This window comes from Salvelinus sp. IW2-2015, linkage group LG20 (genome assembly GCF_002910315.2).
Source record: "Salvelinus sp. IW2-2015 linkage group LG20, ASM291031v2, whole genome shotgun sequence".
NCBI lineage: Eukaryota > Metazoa > Chordata > Actinopteri > Salmoniformes > Salmonidae > Salvelinus > Salvelinus sp. IW2-2015.
In genome coordinates this window covers 51,480,014-51,502,824 of record NC_036860.1, presented here as the reverse complement: position 1 = coordinate 51,502,824, position 22,811 = coordinate 51,480,014, and the positions used below count along the sequence as shown (strand labels likewise).

The window sequence follows — 22,811 nt, the reverse complement described above, 5'->3', positions numbered from 1 at the left end:
GGCGCCCTGTGCTTTTCACGAGAATGAATGCAGGTTCACACTTGCACGTGACAGATGTGAAGATTCTGGAGACGCCGTGGAGAACGTTCTGCTGCCTGAACATCCTCCAGCATGACCGATTTGGCGGTGGGTCAGTCATGGTATGGGGTGGCATTTCTTTGTGGGCCGCACAGCCTCCATGTGCCTCGCCAGAGCTAGCCTGACTGCCATTAGGTACCCGAGATGAGATCTCAGACCCCTTGTGAGACCATATGCTGACACATGCACATTTGTGGCCTGCTGGAGGTCATTTTGCAGGGCTTTGACAGTGCTCCTCTTGCATGTCAGAGAGGCGGAGGTAGCGGTCCTGCTGCTGGGTTGTTGGCCCTCCTACGGCCTCCTCCACATCTCCTGATGTACTGGCCTGTTCTCCTGGTAGCGCCTCCATGCTCTGGACACTACGCTGACAGACACAGCAAACCTTCTTGCCACAGCTCGCATTGATGTGCCCATCCTGGACTGAGCTGCACTACCTGAGCCACTTGTGTGGGTTGTAGACTCCGTCTCATGCTACCACTAGAGTGAAGCACCGCCAGCATTCAAGTGACCAAACCATCAGCCAGGAAGCATAGGAATGAGAAGTGGTCTGTGTCACCACTGCAGAACCACTCTTTATTGGGGTGTCTTGCTAATTGCTATAATTTCCACCTTTTGTCTATTCCATTTGCACAACAGCATGTGAAATGTATTGTCATCAGTGTTGCTTCTAAGTGGACAGTTTGATTTCACAGAAGTGTGATTGACTTGGAGTTACATTGTGTTTGTTTAAGTGTTCCCTTTTATTTTTTTGAGCAGTGTATATCGACACAACCTGAAAGGCCACTCAGCAAGAAGAAGTCACTGCTCGAAAACCGCCAGAAAAAAGTCAGACTACCTCTGGTCTGATGAAGCAAAAATGGAACTGTTTGGAACCATAATGACCATCGTTATGTTTGTAGGAAAAGGGGGATGCTTGCAAGCCGAAGAACACATCCAACCGTGAAGCACGGGGGTGGCAGCATCAATGTTGTGGGAGTGTTTTGCTGAGGGAGGGACTGGTGCACTTTCACAAAATAGATGGCTTGATGAGGAGGAATTATGTGGATATACTGAAGCAGCATCTCAAGACATCAGTCAGGAAGTTAAAGATTGGTTGCAAATGGGTCTTCCAAATGGACAATGAGCCCAAGCATACTTCCAAAGTTGTGGCAAAATGGCTTAAGGACAACAAAGTCAAGGTATTGGAGTGGCCATCACAAAGCCCTGACCTCAATCCCATAGAAAATTTGTGGGCAGAATTGAAAAAGCATGTGCGAGCAAGGAGGCCTACAAACCTGACTCAGTTGCACCAGCTCTGTCAGGAGGAATGGGTCAAAATTCACCCAACTTATTGTGGGAAGCTTGTGGAAGGGTACCTAAAACAGTTGACCCAAGATAACCAATTTAAAGGCAATGCTACCAAATACTAATTGAGTGTATGTAAACTTCTGACCCACTGGGAATGTGATGAAAGCAATAAAAGCTGAAAGAAATCATTCTCTCCACTATTATTCTGACATTTCACATTCTTAAAATAAAGTGGTGATCCTAACTGACCTAAGACAGGGCATTTTTACTAGGGTTAAATGTCAGGAATTGTGAAAACTGAGTTTCAATTAATTTGGCTACGGTGTATGTAAACTTCCCGACTTCAACTGTATGTGGTCTTTGGCTTTCAAATAAGCATGGTGCCTGCTTTCTATAATGTTAGTTTTGAATTTGTGTGTTTTGTGTATCCACCCCTCTGCTGTTTTCAGGTGTATGGGGCCACATACCTGCAGAAGCTTCTAGAGCCTCTTCTCAGAGGGGTCATCACCGCCCCAGAGTGGCAGCTCATCAGCTTCGAGGTGGACCCCACCAGGTACCCTACCCCCTGACCCCACAGACACAACACATTCACTCATTCACCCACTTTGTTTTCCATCTGTACTATTTAAACCAAGGCAGCCCCCTCCCTACCATCTTAGATTTATTTTTGCAACATGGAAGAAGAATTGTACGGTACATGACCTGTTGCATTGTTCGATGCTGTCTCTGGTTTTGACTGGTTCAGTATCTCCTACTGTGTCTGTGGTTGTGACTGGCTGGTTCCATGTATCTGGCTGCAGGCTGGAGCAGAGTGAGATCCTGGAGGAGAACCAGAGGAACCTGCTGCAGATCACCAACCGTTTCTTCCTGGCCATCATCAACTCCTCCACAGAGTTCCCCCCTCAGCTGCGCAGTGTCTGTCACTGCCTGTTCCAGGTACATATTAGACTGCACACCTCTACTGCCAACTCCAACCCACTCCACAGTCTGTAAACCCCCATCTTAACGGACAGGGTTCCATTTATTTGAATATTTTAACTTTTTCTGCAATGGCCACCATTATGTTTTCACATAATGTTTTCAGGGGTTTTTTTATGAACTAGGTAAATGTACATCAAAAGGTAAGATTTGCACTTTTGTGCAGTGTCTGTATATGAATGTAGAAGTATTTGTGCAGTGCGTGTTTGTGGTGTGTGTGTTTGCCGTGACCTTTTTTGTGCCCATCTCTGTTCTGTAGGCAACTTGCCACTCTCTACTGAATAAAGCCACAGTTAAAGAGAAAAAGGAAAGCAAAAAAGCAGTAAGTTCAGAGAACATTCTCCCTGGCCACTCTGTTGAAAGAAAGGGAAGGTCATTCACCCTCTTGCTGTTCTATCACCTTAAACTACTTTATACTCCTGCCCTCCTTACAATCCTCACCTGAAATCCCACTACTAATACTTTTACTTTCAAATGAGTTTATATGGATTTTAATGTACGCTCACCACAAACAAACTCTTGGCACTGGTGAAACTGCAGTATTCCTATCCACTGCTGTTACTGGTTGGTGTTGAAAGGAGTTTGGGGGTCGATGAAAACAGGCTCATGTTGCAGATGGTCAAGGAGCACTTTGGCACATAGTTGTGCTGTGCGACTCAGGATCCACTCCGCTTTTTTGAAAGCTCTCATGGAATGTGTAACACTTGTGAAGTCCTAAGGCTTTCTCTGAAATTCATTACTAGCTAAGTTTCGCAGTGCAGAAATACCTCCACACCCTCAGTTCTCTATACTGCATTTACCGTATCTGAAATCTGCAGCTTATTGTTGTGCATCCATCATAGGCTGATGTCATATTGGCATGATGGTCAAAATTGCTAGCGATAAATATCCTGTGTTGATGGGACTGMGTAAGCTGTGGAGGCCTGGTAATTGGCTGACCTTTCAAAGCACTCTAATACTGCAGGTCATTAATGACAGCTTGTCTTATTACAGCAGCAATGAAACAAGACTTTTCATGAGGTTGCATTATCTTACAGCCTAGTAATTCCACTGCTGCAATATCCCTTTTAAAACACACGTGTGTTACAACTGATACCATTTTAGTATGCGGACATGCAGAACATTTGATCAATTTAGGACAGTGATTTAATTGAACATCGCCCATTGTTTTTTCAGAAGCGTACAGTATCACKTCTACCCTAGTAGTTAGGACTGGTCTAAGATTCTCCTCTCCCCTTTTTCAAGATTCCCAGGTACCTTGCTTTCCTTTTTAATCTCTTAACTCAGTTTTGAAGCGGGCCTAGCGTTGTGAATGTGGTTTGGAGGTGATGATGTGGCCATCTTGTCCTCTAGACTGTGGAATACTTTGTCTCCCTCTCCGCCCTGCACTCTTTCTACCCTTCTATCTTCTCCAACCCATGCCCTCGCCTCCTCTCCCTCTCTCTAACAATGAATCATCCCCTGTTCTTACCATCCCTCCAACACCCTCACACACAGGTGGTCAGCCAGCGTTTCCCCCAGAACAGCATAGGGGCGGTGGGCAGTGCCATGTTCCTACGTTTTATCAACCCTGCCATAGTGTCGCCCTATGAGGCAGGCATCCTGGATAAGAAACCTCCTCCCAGGATTGAGAGGGGCCTTAAGCTCATGTCCAAGGTAAGTGGACAGGATACCCAGGCCACATGTATACAAAGCTGATATGTTTTAATAATATGCTATATTCTATTTGAGGATCTGGCCTTGTTGTTAACATGGTTTTAATGTTCTCTTACAGATCCAGCAGAGCATTGCCAACCATGTTGTATTCACCAAAGAGGAGCACATGAGGCCTTTTAATGACTTTGTCAAAAGCAACTTTGATGCAGCTAGAAGGTATGATAACAGAAGGATCTCTTCTGTCTCTGAGAATACATTGATATGTATTGGATGTTTTCACTGGATACTAATTACCCTAGCAGGCGTAGCTACATCTTGTTCCTTTGACCTATGTGTTGTAGGTTTTTCCTGGACATCGCATCAGACTGCCCTGCCAGTGACTCAGTCAACCACAGCCTGTCCTTCATCAGTGATGGCAACGTTCTGGCCCTGCACCGGCTGCTGTGGAACAACCAGGAAAAGATAGGACAGTACCTCTCTAGCAACAGGTGAGTGGGCAGAATGGAACATGTATGGCTTAGATGTTACAAGAGATAAGGAAGATGTTTCACATAACCCAGATCTTTAGAATAAACAAATGCCCATCTCACAGGAGGCTTTGTTTGATACTATTGTACACCTCTGTACCTTCTGCATGTGGCAGATGTGCATCAAAGGGTAGACTGGATGTTATGGTAACCTCTGAAATTATTGCTAACTTTGTTGTTCTTCATCAGGGATCATAAGGCAGTGGGAAGACGGCCTTTTGACAAGATGGCCACCCTCCTGGCCTACCTGGGGCCCCCAGAGCACAAACCTGTGGCTGACACCCACTGGTCCAGCCTCAACCTCACCAGCTCCAAGTTCGAGGAGTTTATGACAAGGTACATACATCAAGTTACTATTACATACAGGTAACTGCCCAAATAAAGGAAACACCAACATAGTGGCTTAATAGGGCATTGGGCCAGAACAGCTTCAATTCACATAGAGTTCTAGACACTTGTAGAATCTATTGGTGGGATGTGGCACTGTTCTTCCTCGAGAAATTCCTTAATTTGTTGTTTTTGTTGATGGAGGAGTAAAACGCTGTCTCAGGCGCTGCTCTAGAATCTCCCATAATTGGGAGAAGATTGGGTTGAGATCTGGTGACTTGACACACACATTTGTTTTACAATCCTTGTGGGGACCAAAACACACACACACACACACACACACACACACTTTAACCTCCCTATGCTCCTTTGAGACCCCTCTTTCAAAGTCACTGAGATCTCTTCTAGCCATGGTAGCCAAAATAATGGGCAGCTGGGTGTTTTTATACATGGGTAGGCATTTTTATTTATACCCTAAGCATGGGATGTTAATTGCTTAATTTACTCAGGAACCACACCTATGTGGAAGCACCTGCTTTCAATATACACTGAGTGTACAAACATTAATAACACCATCCTAATATTGAGTTGCTCCCCCCTCCTTTTGCCCTCAGAACTAACAATGAATTAACAAGTGACATCAATAAGGGATCATAGCTTTCACCTGGTCAGTCTGTCATGGAAAGAACAGGTTTTCATAATGCTTTGTACACTCGGTGTACTTTGTATCCCTTATTTACTCAAGCATTTCCTTTATTTCGGCAGTTACCTGTAGATCTCACTGTCACAAAGCGGTCTCATAAAACAGGATATGAAAGCATCTGAGGCAGAGGTTGTTTTAGTAGTACTCTGAAAGTATTTCCCTGTCTTGATCCTGCTCCTGCTCCCTCAGACACCAGGTACATGAGAAAGATGAGTTCAAAGCCCTGAAGACCCTCAACATCTTCTACCAGGCTGGCACCTCCAAGAACGGCAACCCTGTCTTCTACTACATCACACGCAGGTGAGGCATGCAGACTGTCACATTTCAACAGTAAGTCACGAAACGCTGTATTCAGTTTATCACYATGCATTTATTCAGAAACATAGTTGTTTTAACATGTGTGCTATATTTTAGTAGATAACAAAAGGTTTTTATAAAGTGTCCAATGAGTACAGGTCATCGTGGTCTTCCTTAGGGTGAGAATATATGTAGTTAAAGAATAGTTGGACATCCCAGATTGAGGAAGTACATGGTGAATACAGCTGCCTTGCTGCCATCAGAGAGTAGCTATCTGCTGCAGGAGAGTGGGGGACAGAGCCAGGAGCATGAGGCCAAACCCCCACAGAGAGGAGGGTGGGGGAGAGGAGTTGGTGCTGCTGCACGTGGAATTGGTGCTGCTGCACGTGGAATTGGTGCAGTTGGTTCCGATCACAGTCCCATGTTGAGCCAGCAAGAAAATGGCCATCACAACCATTTGCAGCACACCACTACGAACATACATTCTCTTTCTGTGGTCAAACTGCCAATGTAGACATAAGACAACCAACATGCCACAGTCACCAGCATGCCAGGTAGAACAGCATTTTTTACACTCTTTCATTTGTAAATCTAGTACATTTCTCATGAGCTGTTTCCATATTAAAGCTGTATTGTATTAAGGTCACTGTACATTCTAAATAAGTTAATCTTAGTAAACTGATTTGATCGATGAATGCCAGCAAATTGATCTCAATAAACATCTGACCAATTATAACAACAACGGGACCACCAACACCATTCAAAGATCTGCCACTTACCGGTTATTATGAGATAAACCCTCTCAGCTTCAGTGGTGATGGTTTGTGAGAAGCCAACAGTTTGGGAGGAGGTATTTTATTGCACCTGGCTAATGACATCGTTATAGTTGACTGTAGGCATTGGCAACTCACCACAACGGGGGTGGCCGGTGTTTCTGTTTAGCTGTACCCATGGAAAATCACAAAACTGTTTGTTTCCAAGTCTCTAGCTGAGATCCACCCATCTACAGCCCATGAACATTCTCTCACTCACTCTCTCCCGCACACACACACACACACACACGTATTTGTGGATGTGATTGAGTGATGTAGCCCACTGTGGTGCCAGTAGGAAACATAAAGGTACAGTATGGTGCCACCTGCTGCTGAGTCAAGGTCATAGCCTCTAAATTTTGTGGAAAGAAACCAATGACTGTGTGTGTGTGTGTGTGTGTGTGTATATATATATATAATATTATATATATATAGTATTAATCATACACACACACAGTCATTATATATATATATATTATATATATACTGCTCAAAAAAATAAAGGGAACACTTTAAACAAAGCACAATGTAACTCCCAAGTCAATCACACTTTCTGTGAAATCAAACTGTCTCCACTTTAGGAAGCAACATATTGACAATACATTTTCACATTGCTGTTGTGCAAATGGAATAGACAAAAGGTGGAAATTATAGGCAATTAGCAAGACACCCCCAATAAAGAATGGTTCTGCAGGTGGTGACCACAGACCACTTCTCAGTTCCTATGCTTCCTGGCTGATGTTTTGGTCACTTTTGAATGCTGGCGGTGCTTCACTCTAGTGGTAGCATGAGACGGAGTCTACAACCCACACACAGTGGCTCAGGTAGTGCAGCTCATCCAGGATGCACATCAATGCGAGCTGTGGCAAGAAGGTTTGCTGTGTCTGTCAGCGTAGTGTCCAGAGCATGGAGGCGCTACCAGGAGACAGGCCAGTACATCAGGAGATGTGGAGGAGGCCGTAGGAGGGCAACAACCCAGCAGCAGGACCGCTACCTCCGCCTTTGTGCAAGGAGGAGCAGGAGGAGCACTGCCAGAGCCTGCAAAATGACCTCCAGCAGGCCACAAATGTGCATGGTGTCTGCTCAAACGGTCAGAAGCAGACTCCATGAGGTGGTATGAGGCGCCGACGTCCACAGGTGCAGGACATTTGGCATTTGCCAGAGAACACAAGATTAGTTGTCTTCACAGATGAAAGCAGGTTCACACCACATGTGACAGACGTGACAGAGTCTGGAGACGCCGTGGAGAACGTTCTGCTGCCTGCAACATCCTCCAGCATGACCGGTTTGGCGGTGGGTCAGTCATGTGTGGGGTGCATTTCTTTGGGGGCCGCACACGCCTCCATGTGCTCACCAGAGGTAGCCTGACTGCCATTAGGTACCGAGATGAGATCCTCAGACCCCTGTGAGACCATATGCTGGTGCGGTTGGCCCTGGGTTCCTCCTAATGCAAGACAATGCTAGACCTCATGTGGCTGGAGTGTGTCAGCAGTTCCTGCAAGAGGAAGGCATTGATGCTATGGACTGGCCCGCCCGTTCCCCAGACCTGAATCCAAGTGAGCACATCTGGGACATTCTCACTCCATCCACCAACGCCACGTTGCACCACAGACTGTTCCAGGAGTTGGCGGATGCTTTAGTCCAGGTCTGGAGGAGATCCCTCAGGAGACCATCCGCCACCTCATCAGGAGCATGCCCAGGCGTTGTAGGGAGGTCATACAGGCACGTGGAGGCCACACACACTACTGAGCCTCATTTTGACTTGTTCTAAGGACATTACATCAAAGGTGGATCAGCCTGTAGTGTGGTTTTCCACTTTAATTTTGAGTGTGACTCCAAATCCAGACCTCCATGGGTTGATAAATTTGATTTCCATTGATCATTTTTGTGTGATTTTGTTGTCAGCACATTCAACTATGTAAAGAAAAAAGTATTTATAAGAATATTTCATTCATTCAGATCTAGGATGTGTTATTTTAGTGTTCCCTTATTTTTTTGAGCAGTGTATATATGAATGGACAAATCCATCGATCACGTGCACTATCATCCAAGTGAAAGACCTCAAATAACGCTCTCATTGATTAACTCAAGTTGAATTGAAGGACGACCAGGGTACTGCCAGCTGCCATTAGCAACTAAATTATCCTTAACTTCTGTGTGCGATTTTAAAATAATTGCTTCAAAGACCTACATCTGGTGTATTAGAAACAATTACTGGAACCATGTTTGTCTTCAAAACTTTTTTTATTTACATAAAGATTGACCACGAAGATGACAATTTTTCCGTTCACTATAATGGGGGATCCTGTTTTCTGCTAACAATGCCTGCAGCGCAGAAAGCTGCTGAGGGGAGGATGGCTCATAAACATGGCCAGACAGGAGCAAATGGAATGGCATCAAACACCTGGAAACCATGTGTTTGATGTATTTGATACCATTCCACCAATTCCACTCCAGTCATTACCTGCAGTACCATGGTCGGCCTCGAACTCCCGTGGCTCAATGAGAGGGGGCAGTCATTCTCCCCTGGAAAGAACAGCTCGTCTTCAGCTTTTCTCTCCCCACTCAGACCACTCCCAGACAGTCCTAGCAACATTCTTGCTTGAGAAATTGCTCTTTGCTAAGAAGCTATTTTTGAACAATTTAATTGAAGACAATCACTCTAAGTTATTTAATTATTATCCAGAAATGATTTGATATTGAGATAAAAACGGCTGCTTTGGACCTTTTTAAGTATTAAAAGTTGATGATGAAAACAGAGTTAAGCAGATAGTGAGTACTAAAGTATTTGTTCAGTATCCCAAAAATGATACTGGCCATATAGTGGTAGACTAGTAGTGTTAGTGTGCAGGGTGTGTACATGGATGCTGCCTGTGCATGTCAAACAGTATATTGTTATTGATTAAAGTAATGCAGAAGAGTTAGTTTGAGTAAGTGTCTAACAGTATTCAAAATGGGAAGAAAACAACGAAGTTGGTTTAATGATACTCATTTCTGTGTGTTTGTGCAGTTGTATGTCCAAAGTCTGACAAGGACATTACTCCAACTCCAGACATTTCCTTCAATTTTCAGAGGACATACCGGGTGTGAGTCAGGAAGAACCACAGTTTCAGTAGTAGTGGGAGTGTAGACCTGGGGCTGGGGCCTGGGCTGGTGTTGCGTACCGGGGAGCCACCCTGGTTAGGCCTCTTGACACTCCTGGTGCGGAGGGTGGCTGTTCTCCTTGTGATGGTAGAGGGGTTGTCAGTGGTATAGAAGCTGTCAGTAGTAAATGCAGTGTCTGTTAGGAAGGGGTCGCCTGTGCTTGTCAAGCTGTTGTCTGTGTGGGACCTGTCAGTGGGCACGGTGGAAATGGCTAGAGGGGTGGAGGTGAATGGGTATTGGTCTGTGAAGAGGTCGTGGTCCTCTGATCCACTGGGGTGTCCTGGGGATTTCCTGCTGTGGAGCTGAGTGTTGAGCAGGGCAGACTCGGACAGGTACCAAGGCCACCTGGTGAGGGACTCTGGAGGAGGAGGGTGGCTCCGCTCCTCCTGAGTACCAGCAGCCAGGGGAGGCTGAGTGTAGGAGGCAAAGTGCCACCCTCCAGTCCTGGCCAGGGGATGCTCTCCACAGACAGAGTGAGTGTGGCAGGGGCAGCCCAGCACACGGGTGGAGGTGTGCTTGAGCCAGGCCAGCAGGTGGGTGATGTTGGTCTGGTGCTCACAGGCCCAGGGGTTGTCCCCCAGGGAGAGGAGCCGCAGGCTGCCCAGCTGGCTGAAGGCCCCGGGGCCCACAGAGGAGAAGCGGTTGGAGTGCAGGTAGAATGTGGTCAGCCTGAACAGCCGTGCCAGAGTGCCAGGCAGCATCTGCACCAGGGAGTTGTGTGAAAGGTCCACGGTCTCCAGACTGACAGGCATGTTGGTAGGCACGGTCCAGAAGCGGTTGTGGCTGAGGTTGAGCAGGCGCAGGCAGGTCAAGGTGTTGTTGATGAACACGGCCCGTTCCAGCTTGTTATTGGACAGGTCGAGGACCCGCAGGTTCCACTGGTAGGCTGTGTCGTTCTTGTCCAGCAGGTGGATGCCGTTGGCTGCAGTGTGGAGCTCCCACAGGGCTCTGGGCAGAGCGGTGGGCAGGCGGACCAGCCTGTTGTGGGACAGGTCCAGGGTGCGGAGGTGGACGAAGGTACTCAGCTGGCCGTCCAGGTCGTGGATCCGGTTGTGAGACAGGTTGAGGGAGTGCAGGTTGTGCTGCAGCCCCAGGGGCAGCGTCCTCAGGCCCCTCCAGGAACAGTCCACCTCCCTGTGGCTGTGGTTACAGGTGCACATTGGGGGGCAGACAGCCAGGGCCTGGAGACCCAGCAGCATCAACAGCCATAGCACGGCCACACAGTGGGGAGGGACGCTGGGGGGCATCAGTAGCACACGCCTTGAAACACAGGGGAAATGCCAGGATAAATGAGTTAGAAACATGATAGCAAACCCACTATTAGCTAGGCTACATATCAAAGCAGTAACATGTATTAGTAAAAGCTTATAGTCCACATAGGTAGTAGACAAAGAGCACGGTGAATGAGATGCAGATTGAGACTATCCTCTCTGCACCAGTAGTGGAGGAGAGGCTGTGTTACTGCAGTGAGCTGTGCTGAACACACTGGAGACAACGGTTAAGATCTCATTCTCTCCCGTTCTGCTCCACCCTCGCCCTCTTTCTCCCCCATGGAGGCTCCCTAACATCTGGCTCACGACCGCAGTACTTACACACACCTGCAAATGTGACCTCCTTAAATATGCAGGTATAGTTATCAAGCATGTGTAGATATACACTCGTCACAGTGCTGCAGATGTGCCTTCTCCAGCATGATTATGCATACAATAGAGTATGTGAGTAGGGTTTAAACGTTTGGCGTTAACCCCTACAGTCAGTCCTATTTATTTAGGAAGGGAGTTCCCCTAACCTCCCTAGCAACAGACTAGTGGGCAGTGTGATGCTTTGACTAGAATGGCTTGTAGTCTGTTTTGAAGAGGATGTTCTGATTGGCTTGGGCTATTAGGCTGTAGAGGATACCTTTTAGAAGATGGTTGTACATCACTAGAGGTGCGACTTCCCTGCTGTCCCATTTCACTGATGTTAATTAGCCTGTTCGATATATAGCCCAATCAGTGAGTGTCAGCTATTGAGCAGGGAGTTGTTCCTACTAGAACGGGCTGAATAGATTGTTTTTGTTAATGATTAAGGAGAGGACTGGGACACCGGCCAGTCCCGTAGCAAGCGGAGTCAGAGAAATGATGCACAGGGAGTAGTGCAAAGATTCAATTACTGTAGCACCTAGTCATGTATGTTTGTGTGTGCATTGTTGCTTTCTTGTCTTGGATTCCATGGGGGGGGGTCGTGTGTGTGTGTGTGTGTGATGGTGTGTGTGTGTGTGTGTGTGTGTGTGTGTGTGTGTGTGTGTGTGTGTGTGTGTGTGTGTGTGTGTGTGTGTGTGTGTGTGTGTGTGTGATGTGGTGTGTGTGTGTGTGTGTGTGTGTGTGTGAGAGAGAATAGACACACTCACCTTTTCCTCATCTTTGCATTCCAGTCACTTGTCTCCTCTCTCTGGTCCTCAGCCCAAGGCTGCTTTCTATCCTCTGTCTCCTAAAACACTGGAGTGGCAGCTGCTTTGCTGAAGAGGGATTTTCTAGGGTTTGATGTTTTTTTTGCTCATTCACTGTTTTTAACGCCCTCTTGCTTTTCCTTTCCTACCTTCTGAGGCTGTTCTGTTCCCCCTGGTTTTGTCGTTGATCCCTCTTGTTTTCCTCTGAAGGATGGACCATTAAGAGTATATGTCTCTTAGTCTGCCCTTTTAGGTCCAGTGATGCCGGTAGCATTAAATGGTATAAACTCCTACTGCTTGAGCATCCACTGCAGGCTCTGCATTTTAACACTGGGAGTGTGTGTGTGTTAGGGAGGGAGTTAGAGGGGAAAGTGGGAGGGGTGTAGGAGAGGAGTAGGGATGCAGTGCAGAGTGGCCCGTAGCTACTGATGACGAGGAGCGAGGGGGGGGGGCTGCTGACTCCAATGTTTCATAATCACTATCATTCAAAGAAATGTCTTCAATCTCTCTCTCTCCCAACACAATCCTCTTTCCATGTATCTGGATTTAGCTAGGACTGTCAATGAAAATCCACTGACTCAATGCACCACGGAAGGGAATTTATTTTCTGGCACAAAGATGTTCATATTTTGCTATAATAGTTATGTACCCCATGTACGTATTGCAGTAATGGATAACTTTTGGTTTGAAATTGTTAGTAGTCAGTATTATGCGCTCTTCACGGACAACCCGTTTTAGACTTGACATGCAATAAATCCACACGTTCATCATGCTGTCAGCCATAAGTAGATGAATAAATATCTGAGAGAGGATGGGAACATAAAACGGATCGGTGGCGGTGCAGCAGTTTTGAATGTGGTGTTATGCTGCGTTGTTGTAGTTCCCCTCTCTGGTCAGTGAAAACAGGTGTTACTGCCCCACAGACACACTGCTTACTAATGCCCAGCCTCTCTCGCCCTCTCGCTGTAATTAATCCACATGCACACTTGCATGCAATTAGCTGTCTCTTAGACACACAGTAGCAGAGAAACACTCAGGAAGTGTCCTAATTCTTTATTGTTAGAAAGGCTTAGAAACGGAAGGGCAGATAAAGCTAGAGCAGAAACATTTGAACTCTTCTTTACTGTATCGAAAAGACCAAGGAAGTGATGTTGACTTGTWGGAAAACATTGTGAGAGTTTCTGGAAGAGGTTTGTGGCTTAAAAACAGTTCCTTTTAAATTGTCTACTTAAGCTGATACTACAGTTTAGTGCTGGTTGGTTCTGTTTTGTAATTTTGCAGAATTTAGAATGTCTAAAAATGGAGAAGTGAGGGAAATGTCAGATGAGTTGTGACAACAAGCAAGCTGTGATACAACCACTAGACAAAACAGGAGTCATTTCCTCTTATCAGTGACACTGATGATGGCTATACATTTGAACTAATAACTATTTTTGTTACACAAAAATACATTCATACAAATATTAAACATTCACATGATATTCAACTTCTTGTGGTACATTATTTGTATAGACATGATCATAATGGTAATTATTTCATACGTTTTGAATGAGAATGCGAGCATAAAATACAAAACCAAACAATCACTATGCAAACACTCAGTGCAAAAGCAAATCTCTACAGCATGCCAATAGAAGCTGTTGTATAAAACTGTGCTGTTCCCATCATCAGTATGCAGCTGAGGACAGTTTGAGCTTGTTTCTGGTCCAAGGTCTGAGGAGGAGGTCACCATGTGAGAGCCCTCACCCCACCACCACAACAACGTCGCTAGAGGCTTGTGATTGGGGAGAGACTGCTGTGGCTGTGGGGTCAGAGGGCTCTGCAGGCTCTGCAGGCTGTTTGGTGGTGGTAGTGACTGGGCTCCCCTGGCTAGGGTTTGCAGCTGCTGCCGCCCCATTTTCCGTGGCTTCCTTCTTCTCTTSCTTCTTGGGTGTGTCTTTCGCCATCTCATTTTTCCCTTGCCCCTTGTCTGTCTTGCCGTTCTCCCCCTCCTGGGTCTGTCTGCGCTCTGCCATCATCAGGCTGGTCTCACTGGGCTCAGAGTCAGGCCTCTCCTTGGTCCTCTGGCCAGTGCCCCAGTACCCAGTACCACTCACCAGGTCTACGTTGCTGCGGGTGGGGCGGCTGCTGATGCGGGGCTGGCGCTTCAGGTGACACACCTGGCATGACAGCACCACGGTGGAGACTAGCAGGATGGTACACAGGACCACCAGGCCACCTGCKACCATCAGCAGGATGGTGGCCTCCTTCTTATCCAACAGACAGTCAATGCAGGGGCTGGACGTGGGGCTGGTTTGGGCCTTAAGTGGAGGGTAGGCACTAGGTTTGGTGTTGGCTCTGGATGGTGTGTTGTTGGTGTTCACTGGGCTATTGGTTCCAGATGTTTCTCTGGTGTTGAGTGTAGCTGGCGTTGTTGATTCTGCCTGAAAAAGTGTTGAACTGTTGAATTGTGGTAAATGTGTAGTTCCAGAAGGTCCCATGGTTGCGTTAGGGTTAGCCTCAGTTCCCTTTTCAAGCTCCCTTMTGAAGCGTTTATCAGAAGTAATATTACCGTCATTAGCAAGTACTGATGTTCCCATGAGTACCACATAGTACAGCAAGAGGCAGACCCGGGAGCCATTCATATTTCTATGGGAAAAAGGGAAAAAAGAGATCATGGTGAGGTTTACTGGTGACCCTCTAAGTATTATAGCATCTCAAGTTCTGCTTTTTCTTACACATTGAGTTCCTTTGTGGTTTCATGTGTGAGTGTCAGTTTCCATACTGTCTGATGTCATTTGATCAGCAGTCCGAGATCTGAGTGACAATGATGATTGGTATTAATCTGAGATTTAAAATATATTAATTCATTGAATTAGCTTTCTTGTTAAACCATTTATTCATTTGTTTTGCCCAGAATGCATTTGAGAGTTGATGATCAATATTCACTTCCAATTTACGCCAGTACATACATTTATTWAAWWWWTTTAAATAAAAAAATACTGCCTTTGCRGAACAATTATTCAAATGGCCACCCGGACTATTTGCATTGACTACCCCTTTGTTTTTACACTGCTGCTACTTCTGTTTGTTGTCTATGCAGTCACTTTACCCTTACCTACATGTACAAATTACCTTGACTAACCTGTACCCCGCACATGTACTCGGTACCCCCTCATTTATTGTTTTTATTGTGTTACTTTTAAAAACTAAAACATTTAGTAAATATTTTCTTAACTCTATTTACTTAACTGCATTGTTGGTTAAGGGCTTGTAAGTAAGCATTTCACGGTAAGGTCTACACCMGTTGTATTTGGCACGTGACAAATACAATTGTATTTCATTGTGRAATTTCCATCTCCCAGAAATTTAAATCAAGTGATTCTGGTCAATATAAACTGGATTTTATAATGTATGTGTATGATGTACAAAATCTCAAGACTGAATCTCCTTATCGTTTAGGATCTCAAAATAATACACTACAAAAAACCACTTCCCTCAGGGATACTTGTCCTTCAGTTCAACACAGTACCCTCCACCCTGTGAAGGTAGACTATTTTCAAACTTTGTTTATTTTCTTGAACATGTTGATATCACTTACCTTGATGGAGTTGACCAGTCTGTGTGGTACTTCCTAACACGAGAGAATCCAGGCAGAGATTCAAAAAGCGCAGTCGTATGTGTGACCAGTTTCAGAAACGAGAAATGCCTATGAGAAGAGAGGTGTGAAAGACACCCTCGACGTCAGCTACTCATTCAGTAATGACCAGTTTCCTGTTCCTCTCTCACTTCTCCTTTGCTGATTTATTTGAAGCTAGTTACTTGATTTCCTGTGATGTTTAGCTTGGTCACTCAGAGGGGTAGCACTATGGCACTCTCCGTGGGTTTGGAAGAAAGCGGATGTTTCCATTTTTCAGGGATTCAATATTTTCAACCAAATTTCTGTTTCCCCTGAAAAACAGATGTGGGGACTACGCTCAGGTGTCTTTTTACGCGTACTATGTTAGGTTAGCACTATGGTACAGTAGTACTATGGTTAGCACTATGGTACAGTAGTACTATGGTTAGCACTATGGTACAGTAGTACTATGGTTTAGACTATGGTTACCAGTAGCAGTTTACTATGGTTAACACGTAGTGGATCCAGTGTACTATGGTTAGCAGGTAGTAGGTTACACTAGAAGTAGTACTATGTGGTTAGCACTATGGTACAGTAGTACAATTGTTAGCACGGTATGGTACAGTAGTACTATGGTTAACACTATGGTACCCAAGTAAAAGCGCCCGCGACTGGCGATGGGCATCAGACGTCCAGCCGGTCTGACCCGGTTCAGTGACCTCCATGGTTAGCACTATGGTACAGTAGTACAATGGTTAACACACAACAACAGGTGGGGGGTTGAGAGGAAGTGAAAACATGCTGGCTGTCTGCTTATTAGCCCACACTGTCGGTGTGTAATTTTCCAACCGAGTCAAGTGTTGAACTGTGACTCAATCAGGTTGGCATGACTCACACACATTTCCTGTCCCCTGCACCCTATTCAATTTACAAGGACTTAAAAATGCTTCTGTGATGTCCCTTTCTGCCTCCCTCTCTCCCTCCTCACCCTCCCAGATTTAAGACTGGCCAGATCAATGGTGATCTCCTCATCTACCACGTGCTGCTGACCCTGAAGCCCTACTACGCCAAGCCCTATGAGATCGTTGTGGACCTGACCCACGCCGGACCCAGCAACCGCTTCAAGACCGACTTCCTGTCCAAGTGGTTCGTGGTGTTCCCGGGCTTCGCCTACGAGAATGTGGCGGCCATCTACATCTACAACTGCAACACGTGGGTGAGGGAGTACACCAAGTATCACGAGAGGTTGCTGACAGGCCTGAAGGGGAGCAAGAAGCTGCTGTTCATTGACTCCCCYGCGCGGCTAGCGGAGCACGTGGAGCCTGACCAGCAGAAGCTGCCTGCGGCCACGCTAGCCCTGGAGGAGGACCTCAAGGTGTTRCACAACGCCCTCAAACTGGCCCACAAGGATACCAAGGTCTCCATCAAGGTTAGGACATGAGGGAGTCAGTAGATTCAGAATGTAATGCATTTCTTACATATTCTTGGGGCTGTGGGACATCATTGAAAGTAAGTCAGACACAGACAAGAATGACAGAAATGGCTGAGACAGATTGAATCCTTGTCCCCAGGAGGCATATATGGTCTGGAGTCGGGAGCGTCAACGTTTTTGAACAATGGTACCATTTTGTGTGCCAGCTAGCATAGTAACTCCCTCTCAATGTCTCTGTGTTTATGTACCCAGGTGGGTTCCACAGCGGTCCAGGTGACATCAGCAGAGCGGACCCGGGTCCTGGGCCAGTCGGTCTTCCTGAACGACATCTACTACGCCTCGGAGATCGAGGAGATCTGCCTGGTGGACGAGAACCAGTTCACCCTGACCATTGCCAACCAAGGCACACCGCTCACCTTCATGCACCAGGAGTGTGAGGCCATCGTCCACTCCATCATCCACATCAGGACGCGCTGGGAGCTGTCCCAGCCAGACTCCATCCCCCAGCACACCAAGATCAGGCCCAAAGACGTGCCAGGCACCCTGCTCAACATCGCCCTGCTCAACRTGGGCAGCTCTGACCCCAGCCTCAGGTCAGACACAGCTGAGGAAAATAGTCATACATGTTTAGATTTTGGTGGGACTATGAGAGCTGACAGTCTTCTTAGGGATATTTGAATCATACATGGATTATGCTTACTAATGACCCTTTTCTTCTCCTTCCCTCTCTCTCTCTCTCTGTCTGCTGTGTGCAGGTCTGCAGCCTACAACCTGCTGTGTGCCTTAACCTGCACCTTCAACCTGAAGATAGAAGGCCAGCTGCTGGAGACCTCAGGGCTGTGTATCCCTGCCAACAACACGCTTTTCATAGTGTCCATCAGCAAGACGCTGGCCGCCAACGAACCACACCTCACCCTGGAGTTCCTGGAGGAGTGCATCTCTGGCTTCAGCAAATCCAGTCAGTATCCTTGTTCCTGCCCTCCACACACACGTGTGTGTGTGTGCGCACACACGCACACGTTGTAACATCCTCTCTGATGTGTGTAGGTATTGAGCTGAAGCACCTGTGTCTGGAGTACATGACCCCCTGGCTGCTCAACCTGGTGAGGTTCTGTAAGCACAACGACGACGCCAAGCGCCAGCGGGTCACTGCCATCCTGGACAAGCTCATCACCATGACCATCAACGAGAAGCAGATGTACCCCTCTATCCAGGCTAAGATCTGGGGTAGTCTGGGACAGGTGGGGATCTCTCTTCTCTGCTCTGTGTGGGTGTTGGCCCATGTATCAGCCAACCAGTATATTGGATGTTATTGAGGGCATACAGTACTCCATCCTATCAGCCCAGTCTGCTGTATTGAGGACCGTACAGTACTCCATCATCAGCCAGTCTGCTGGTATTGAGGCCGTACTAAGTACTCCATCCATCAGCCCAGTCTTCTGGTTATTGAGCCGTACAGTACTTCCACCCATCAGCCCAGTCTGCTGTTATTGAGGCCGTACAGTACTCCATCCATCAGCCCCAGTCTGCTGTTATTTGAAGGCGTACTAGTACTCCACCCATCAGCCCAGTCCTGTGTTATGAGGCCTGTACAGACTTCCATCCATCAGCCCCAGTCTGCTGTTATTGAGGCCGTACAGTACTCCACCATCAGCCCAGTGCTGCTGTTATTGAGGCCGTACAGTACTCCATCCATCAGCCTCCAGTCTGCCTGGTTATGAGGCCTACAGTACCTCCATACCACTCAGCCCAGTCTGCTGTTATTGTAGGCCGTACTATACTCTCACCATCAGCCCTAAAGTCTGCTGTCTTATGAGGCCGCTTACAGTAGGCTCCACCATCAGCCCAGTCTGCTGTTATTGAGGTCCGTTACAGTACTCCAATCCATCAGCCGAGTCTGCTGTTATTGAGGCCGTACAGTACTCCATCCCATCAGCCCAGTCTGCTGTTATTTACGAGGCCGTACAGTACTCCATCCATCAGCCCAGTCTGCTGTTATTGACGCCGTACATACTCCATCCCATCAGCCCAGTCTGCTGTTATTGAGGCCGTACAGGTACTCCATCCATCAGCCCAGTCTGCTGTTATTGAAGGACCTACAAGTACTGCCATTGCCATACAGTACCCAGTCCTGCCTGTATTGAGTCTAGCGTAAATACTCCCAGCCCATCAGCCCCAGTCTGCTGTTATTGACGACGGTACAGTACTCCATCCACGTCTAGCCAGTCCTGCTGTTATTGAGGCCGTCAACGAGTACTCCAATTCCATCAGCCCAGTCCTGCTAGTTATTGGAGCCGATACAGTACTCCATCCATTCAAAGCCCAGGTTGCATGTTTATTGGAGGCCGTACGCGTACTCCATCCATCAGCCCAGTTCTGTTGTTGATTGAGGCTCTGTTACGAAGCACTCCAATCCATCAGACCCAGTCTGTTGATGATTGAGGTCACGAGTACTCCAGTCCATTCAGCCCAGGGTTCTGCTGTTATTGAGGCCGTACGGTACTCCATCCATCACCCAGTCTGTGTTTTGGGCCGCGTTCAGATCCAGTACTTCGCATCCATCAGCCCCAGTCTGCTGTTCATTTGAGGCCGTACTAGTGACGTCCATCATCAGCCCAGTCTCTGTTATGAGGCCGTACGTAAAAAAAACCCGTTTTTCAAAAAGACATCCATTTCAAAGGGGCGCGCCAGTCTGCTGTTATTGAGGCCGTACAGTACTCCATCCATCAGCCCAGTCTGCAGTTATTGAGGCCGTACAGTACTCCATCCATCAGCCCAGTCTGCTGTTGGCTTTATTTTACTGCTGATTTAGGATCTGGAAAATGGTTGAAGGATTCAGTGGACTCACTGTTCAGGATGTTATAGAGGCCTTATCAGATATTATGAGAGTGTGTTATCCCCTTATGTAGGTATTACAAATAACTCTCTTTGTCAGCGTCCCTGTACTTTTCAGATCTCAACCTGTTATCATGCTAGCCACCTGAAAATCATGAAACGCGTATCTTTGCGTGTTTCTGTTGAGCGGGATGTTGTGGTCTGACTGAAAAAGATGCTGGCATTCTGAAATAGAAATTACTTGAGACAAATACACTAGTTAGTAATGGAGGGGAATTTATTTAGTCTCTGAGCTGAGGTCCTGTTGCATCCTTGTTCTGTAGATAACGGACCTGCTGGACGTGGTGCTGGACAGCTTCATCAAGACCAGCGCTACAGGAGGCCTGGGATCTATCAAGGCTGAGGTGATGGCCGACACGGCTGTGGCTCTGGCCTCAGGGAACGTCAAGTTGGTGTCCAGCAAGGTAAGCAACACACACACCTCAGGAATTACCACTGTGGCTATTCCCTTCATAGTTTGAACKCTGCACAGGCTATTCCCTTCAAAGGTTGATTCTGTGACTTGAGTCTAGACAAGAATATCTGCTGCAAGCATCAATACAGATCCTCTACAGATGAATAAAGGATTTCCGGATGTCCGTTTTCCTATCAAATGCCATGAAAAGTCTGTTATGTGCATTCCTTATACTTCTTTATGGCAAGTTGTGATCTTGTAATGTCACTGAATTAATAGTAGCTAATACAGTATCCAATGTTATAGATGATATTACATATTGTTACAGATTAGGATTTGTACTCCTACAGTATGAATGAAGCCTGTTTTTAAATCTCACAAACTGCACATGCAGGCAGACACATATCCAAGTGCCTACCCTGGCACGCTGACATTGAACAACTCTTCCAGTTAACATGACCACAGTACCTCTCAACAACAGTGCTGTTTGTGTCACAACTATTTCTGTCATTTGGTGGTCTGCGTTATTTATCATTTCCTTTTGACTGTTGAGCTGATTTCTCAGAAAGAAAGAGGGAGTTTAATGTATTGCCCAATGAAGTAGTCTTGCCAGGTCGCAGTTYGAAATAAGAACTTATTCTCAACTGGCCTACCTGGTTAAATAAAGGTGAAATAATTTWAAAAAATGTACAATGCTYATCATGTGATCTAGTGCCAGGAAGAGTATAACCTCTGAATACAAAGGCCAGTCTGTCGGGGTGACGTCTCTTTTCTCTTCTATCTATTCTCATATGTCAAGGCAAAAAGCTGAACACACGTTTAGATATTGTGAATGTACAATGGATCAACACCAGACTGGGATATAAAGCATTACTTGATGCATTCCCAGTTCTGCCTGTAACCTTTAAAAACAGGAGGGATAATGGATCTTCCCAGAGATGCTAGGTGACATGAGAGTCCTGAGTCATTCTGTTCTTTCCCTTGGGTGGAAGGGAGAGATAATAGATAGGATGTAAAATGTGGTAACATACCCTACCTTTGATGTAACCTTAACCCCGACCTTTGTTTGTCTGGCAGGTGATCATCCGCATGTGTAAGATCATCGATAAGACGTGTCTGTCTCCCACGCCCACCCTGGAGCAGCACCTGATGTGGGATGACATCGCCATCCTGGCCCGTTACATGCTCATGCTGTCCTTCAACAACTCTCTGGACGTGGCCACTCACCTGCCCTACCTGTTCCATGTGGTCACTCTGCTGGTGGCCACCGGTCCCCTGTCCCTACGAGCCTCCACACACGGCCTGGTCATCAACATAATCCACTCCCTCTGTACCTGCTCCCAGCTCAACTTCAGCGGTGAGGAAGCCACACACACACAGCACCCTGGCTGTAGACTGAGGACAGACAGACAGAAATAGGGAGAAGTGAACATGATTAAAAGGCAGAGGGTTGATCAGTGTCGTGTTGATTCAGTGTTTTGAAAGCAGTTGGATAGCTAGAGATTTTTTTTCTTGATGTATAGCCTTGCTGAGACTCAGTGATAACTATTCCCATGTGTGTTTCTCTCTTCCAGAGGAGACCAAGCAGGTCCTGAGGCTGAGCCTGACAGAGTTRTCCCTGCCTAAGTTCTACCTGCTGTTTGGCATCAGTAAGGTCAAGTCTGCTGCGGTCATCGCCTTCCGCTCCAGCTACCGCGACCGCTCCTTCTCCCCCGGGTCCTACGAGAGGGAGACCTTCGCCCTCTCCTCCCTAGAGACCGTCACTGAGGCCCTGCTGGAGATCATGGAGGTCAGGAGATCACCCCACTAACATAATCACTTACCATTACATCATCACTATAGCATGACACTACTGTCTGTACCGGTCTAGATGTTCGGTGAACACTAACCAAATTCAATATTCTACTTGCCTTCACACAAATCCAGTCTAGAATTTAAAAGTTGTTTTAAAAAATATGTTTTTCATAATATAATACAGTACAGGTATACAATACAGGTATAATACAGTACCAGTCAAAAGTTTGGACACACCTACTCATTRCAGGGTTMTTCTTTATTTGTACTATTTTCTACATTGTAGAATAATAGTGAAGACATCAAAACTATGATTTAACACATATGGGATCATGTAGTAACCAAAAAAGTGTTAAACAAATCTAAATATATTTTATATTTGAGATTCTTCAAAGTAGCCACCCTTTGCCTTGTTGACAGCTCTGCACACTCTTGGCATTCTCTCAACCAGCTTTGTGAGG

The 22,811-nt window shown here is 46.5% G+C and overlaps 3 protein-coding genes and 1 long non-coding RNA gene across 5 annotated transcripts in view; 1 reads left to right on the top strand and 3 right to left on the bottom strand.

Annotated features, from left to right (window-relative positions):
- Positions 1-22,811, top strand: part of nf1b (neurofibromin 1b) — a 71,180-nt gene that overhangs the window by 32,513 nt on the left and 15,856 nt on the right. For both annotated transcript variants that reach the window (XM_024013354.2, XM_024013353.2), the window contains exons 28-42: positions 1,815-1,918; positions 2,166-2,301; positions 2,603-2,665; positions 3,841-3,999; positions 4,118-4,215; positions 4,341-4,487; positions 4,716-4,862; positions 5,746-5,856; positions 16,832-17,264; positions 17,520-17,860; positions 18,023-18,225; positions 18,315-18,508; positions 20,426-20,566; positions 21,634-21,913; positions 22,131-22,345. In XM_024013354.2, coding sequence (XP_023869122.1) covers positions 1,815-1,918; positions 2,166-2,301; positions 2,603-2,665; positions 3,841-3,999; positions 4,118-4,215; positions 4,341-4,487; positions 4,716-4,862; positions 5,746-5,856; positions 16,832-17,264; positions 17,520-17,860; positions 18,023-18,225; positions 18,315-18,508; positions 20,426-20,566; positions 21,634-21,913; positions 22,131-22,345 — 2,772 coding nt within the window. The remainder of the gene's footprint in view (positions 1-1,814; positions 1,919-2,165; positions 2,302-2,602; positions 2,666-3,840; positions 4,000-4,117; positions 4,216-4,340; positions 4,488-4,715; positions 4,863-5,745; positions 5,857-16,831; positions 17,265-17,519; positions 17,861-18,022; positions 18,226-18,314; positions 18,509-20,425; positions 20,567-21,633; positions 21,914-22,130; positions 22,346-22,811) is intronic.
- LOC111981873 (uncharacterized) lies at positions 5,907-7,030 on the bottom strand. The gene is made up of 2 exons (XR_002879633.2): positions 6,633-7,030; positions 5,907-6,355 (listed from the first exon to the last, which is right to left on the bottom strand). It is a non-coding gene; the product is annotated as an uncharacterized lncRNA (long non-coding RNA).
- Positions 8,736-12,565, bottom strand: LOC111981870 (oligodendrocyte-myelin glycoprotein-like). The gene is made up of 2 exons (XM_024013355.2): positions 12,199-12,565; positions 8,736-11,069 (listed from the first exon to the last, which is right to left on the bottom strand). The coding sequence occupies exons 1-2, from the start codon at positions 12,207-12,209 to the stop codon at positions 9,734-9,736; spliced, it is 1,347 nt and encodes a 448-aa protein (XP_023869123.1). The 5' UTR covers positions 12,210-12,565; the 3' UTR covers positions 8,736-9,733.
- LOC139029457 (protein EVI2A-like) lies at positions 13,445-15,943 on the bottom strand. The gene is made up of 2 exons (XM_070449472.1): positions 15,818-15,943; positions 13,445-14,865 (listed from the first exon to the last, which is right to left on the bottom strand). Exon 2 carries the CDS (start codon positions 14,859-14,861, stop codon positions 13,980-13,982), a length of 882 nt encoding a protein of 293 aa, XP_070305573.1. The 5' UTR covers positions 14,862-14,865; positions 15,818-15,943; the 3' UTR covers positions 13,445-13,979.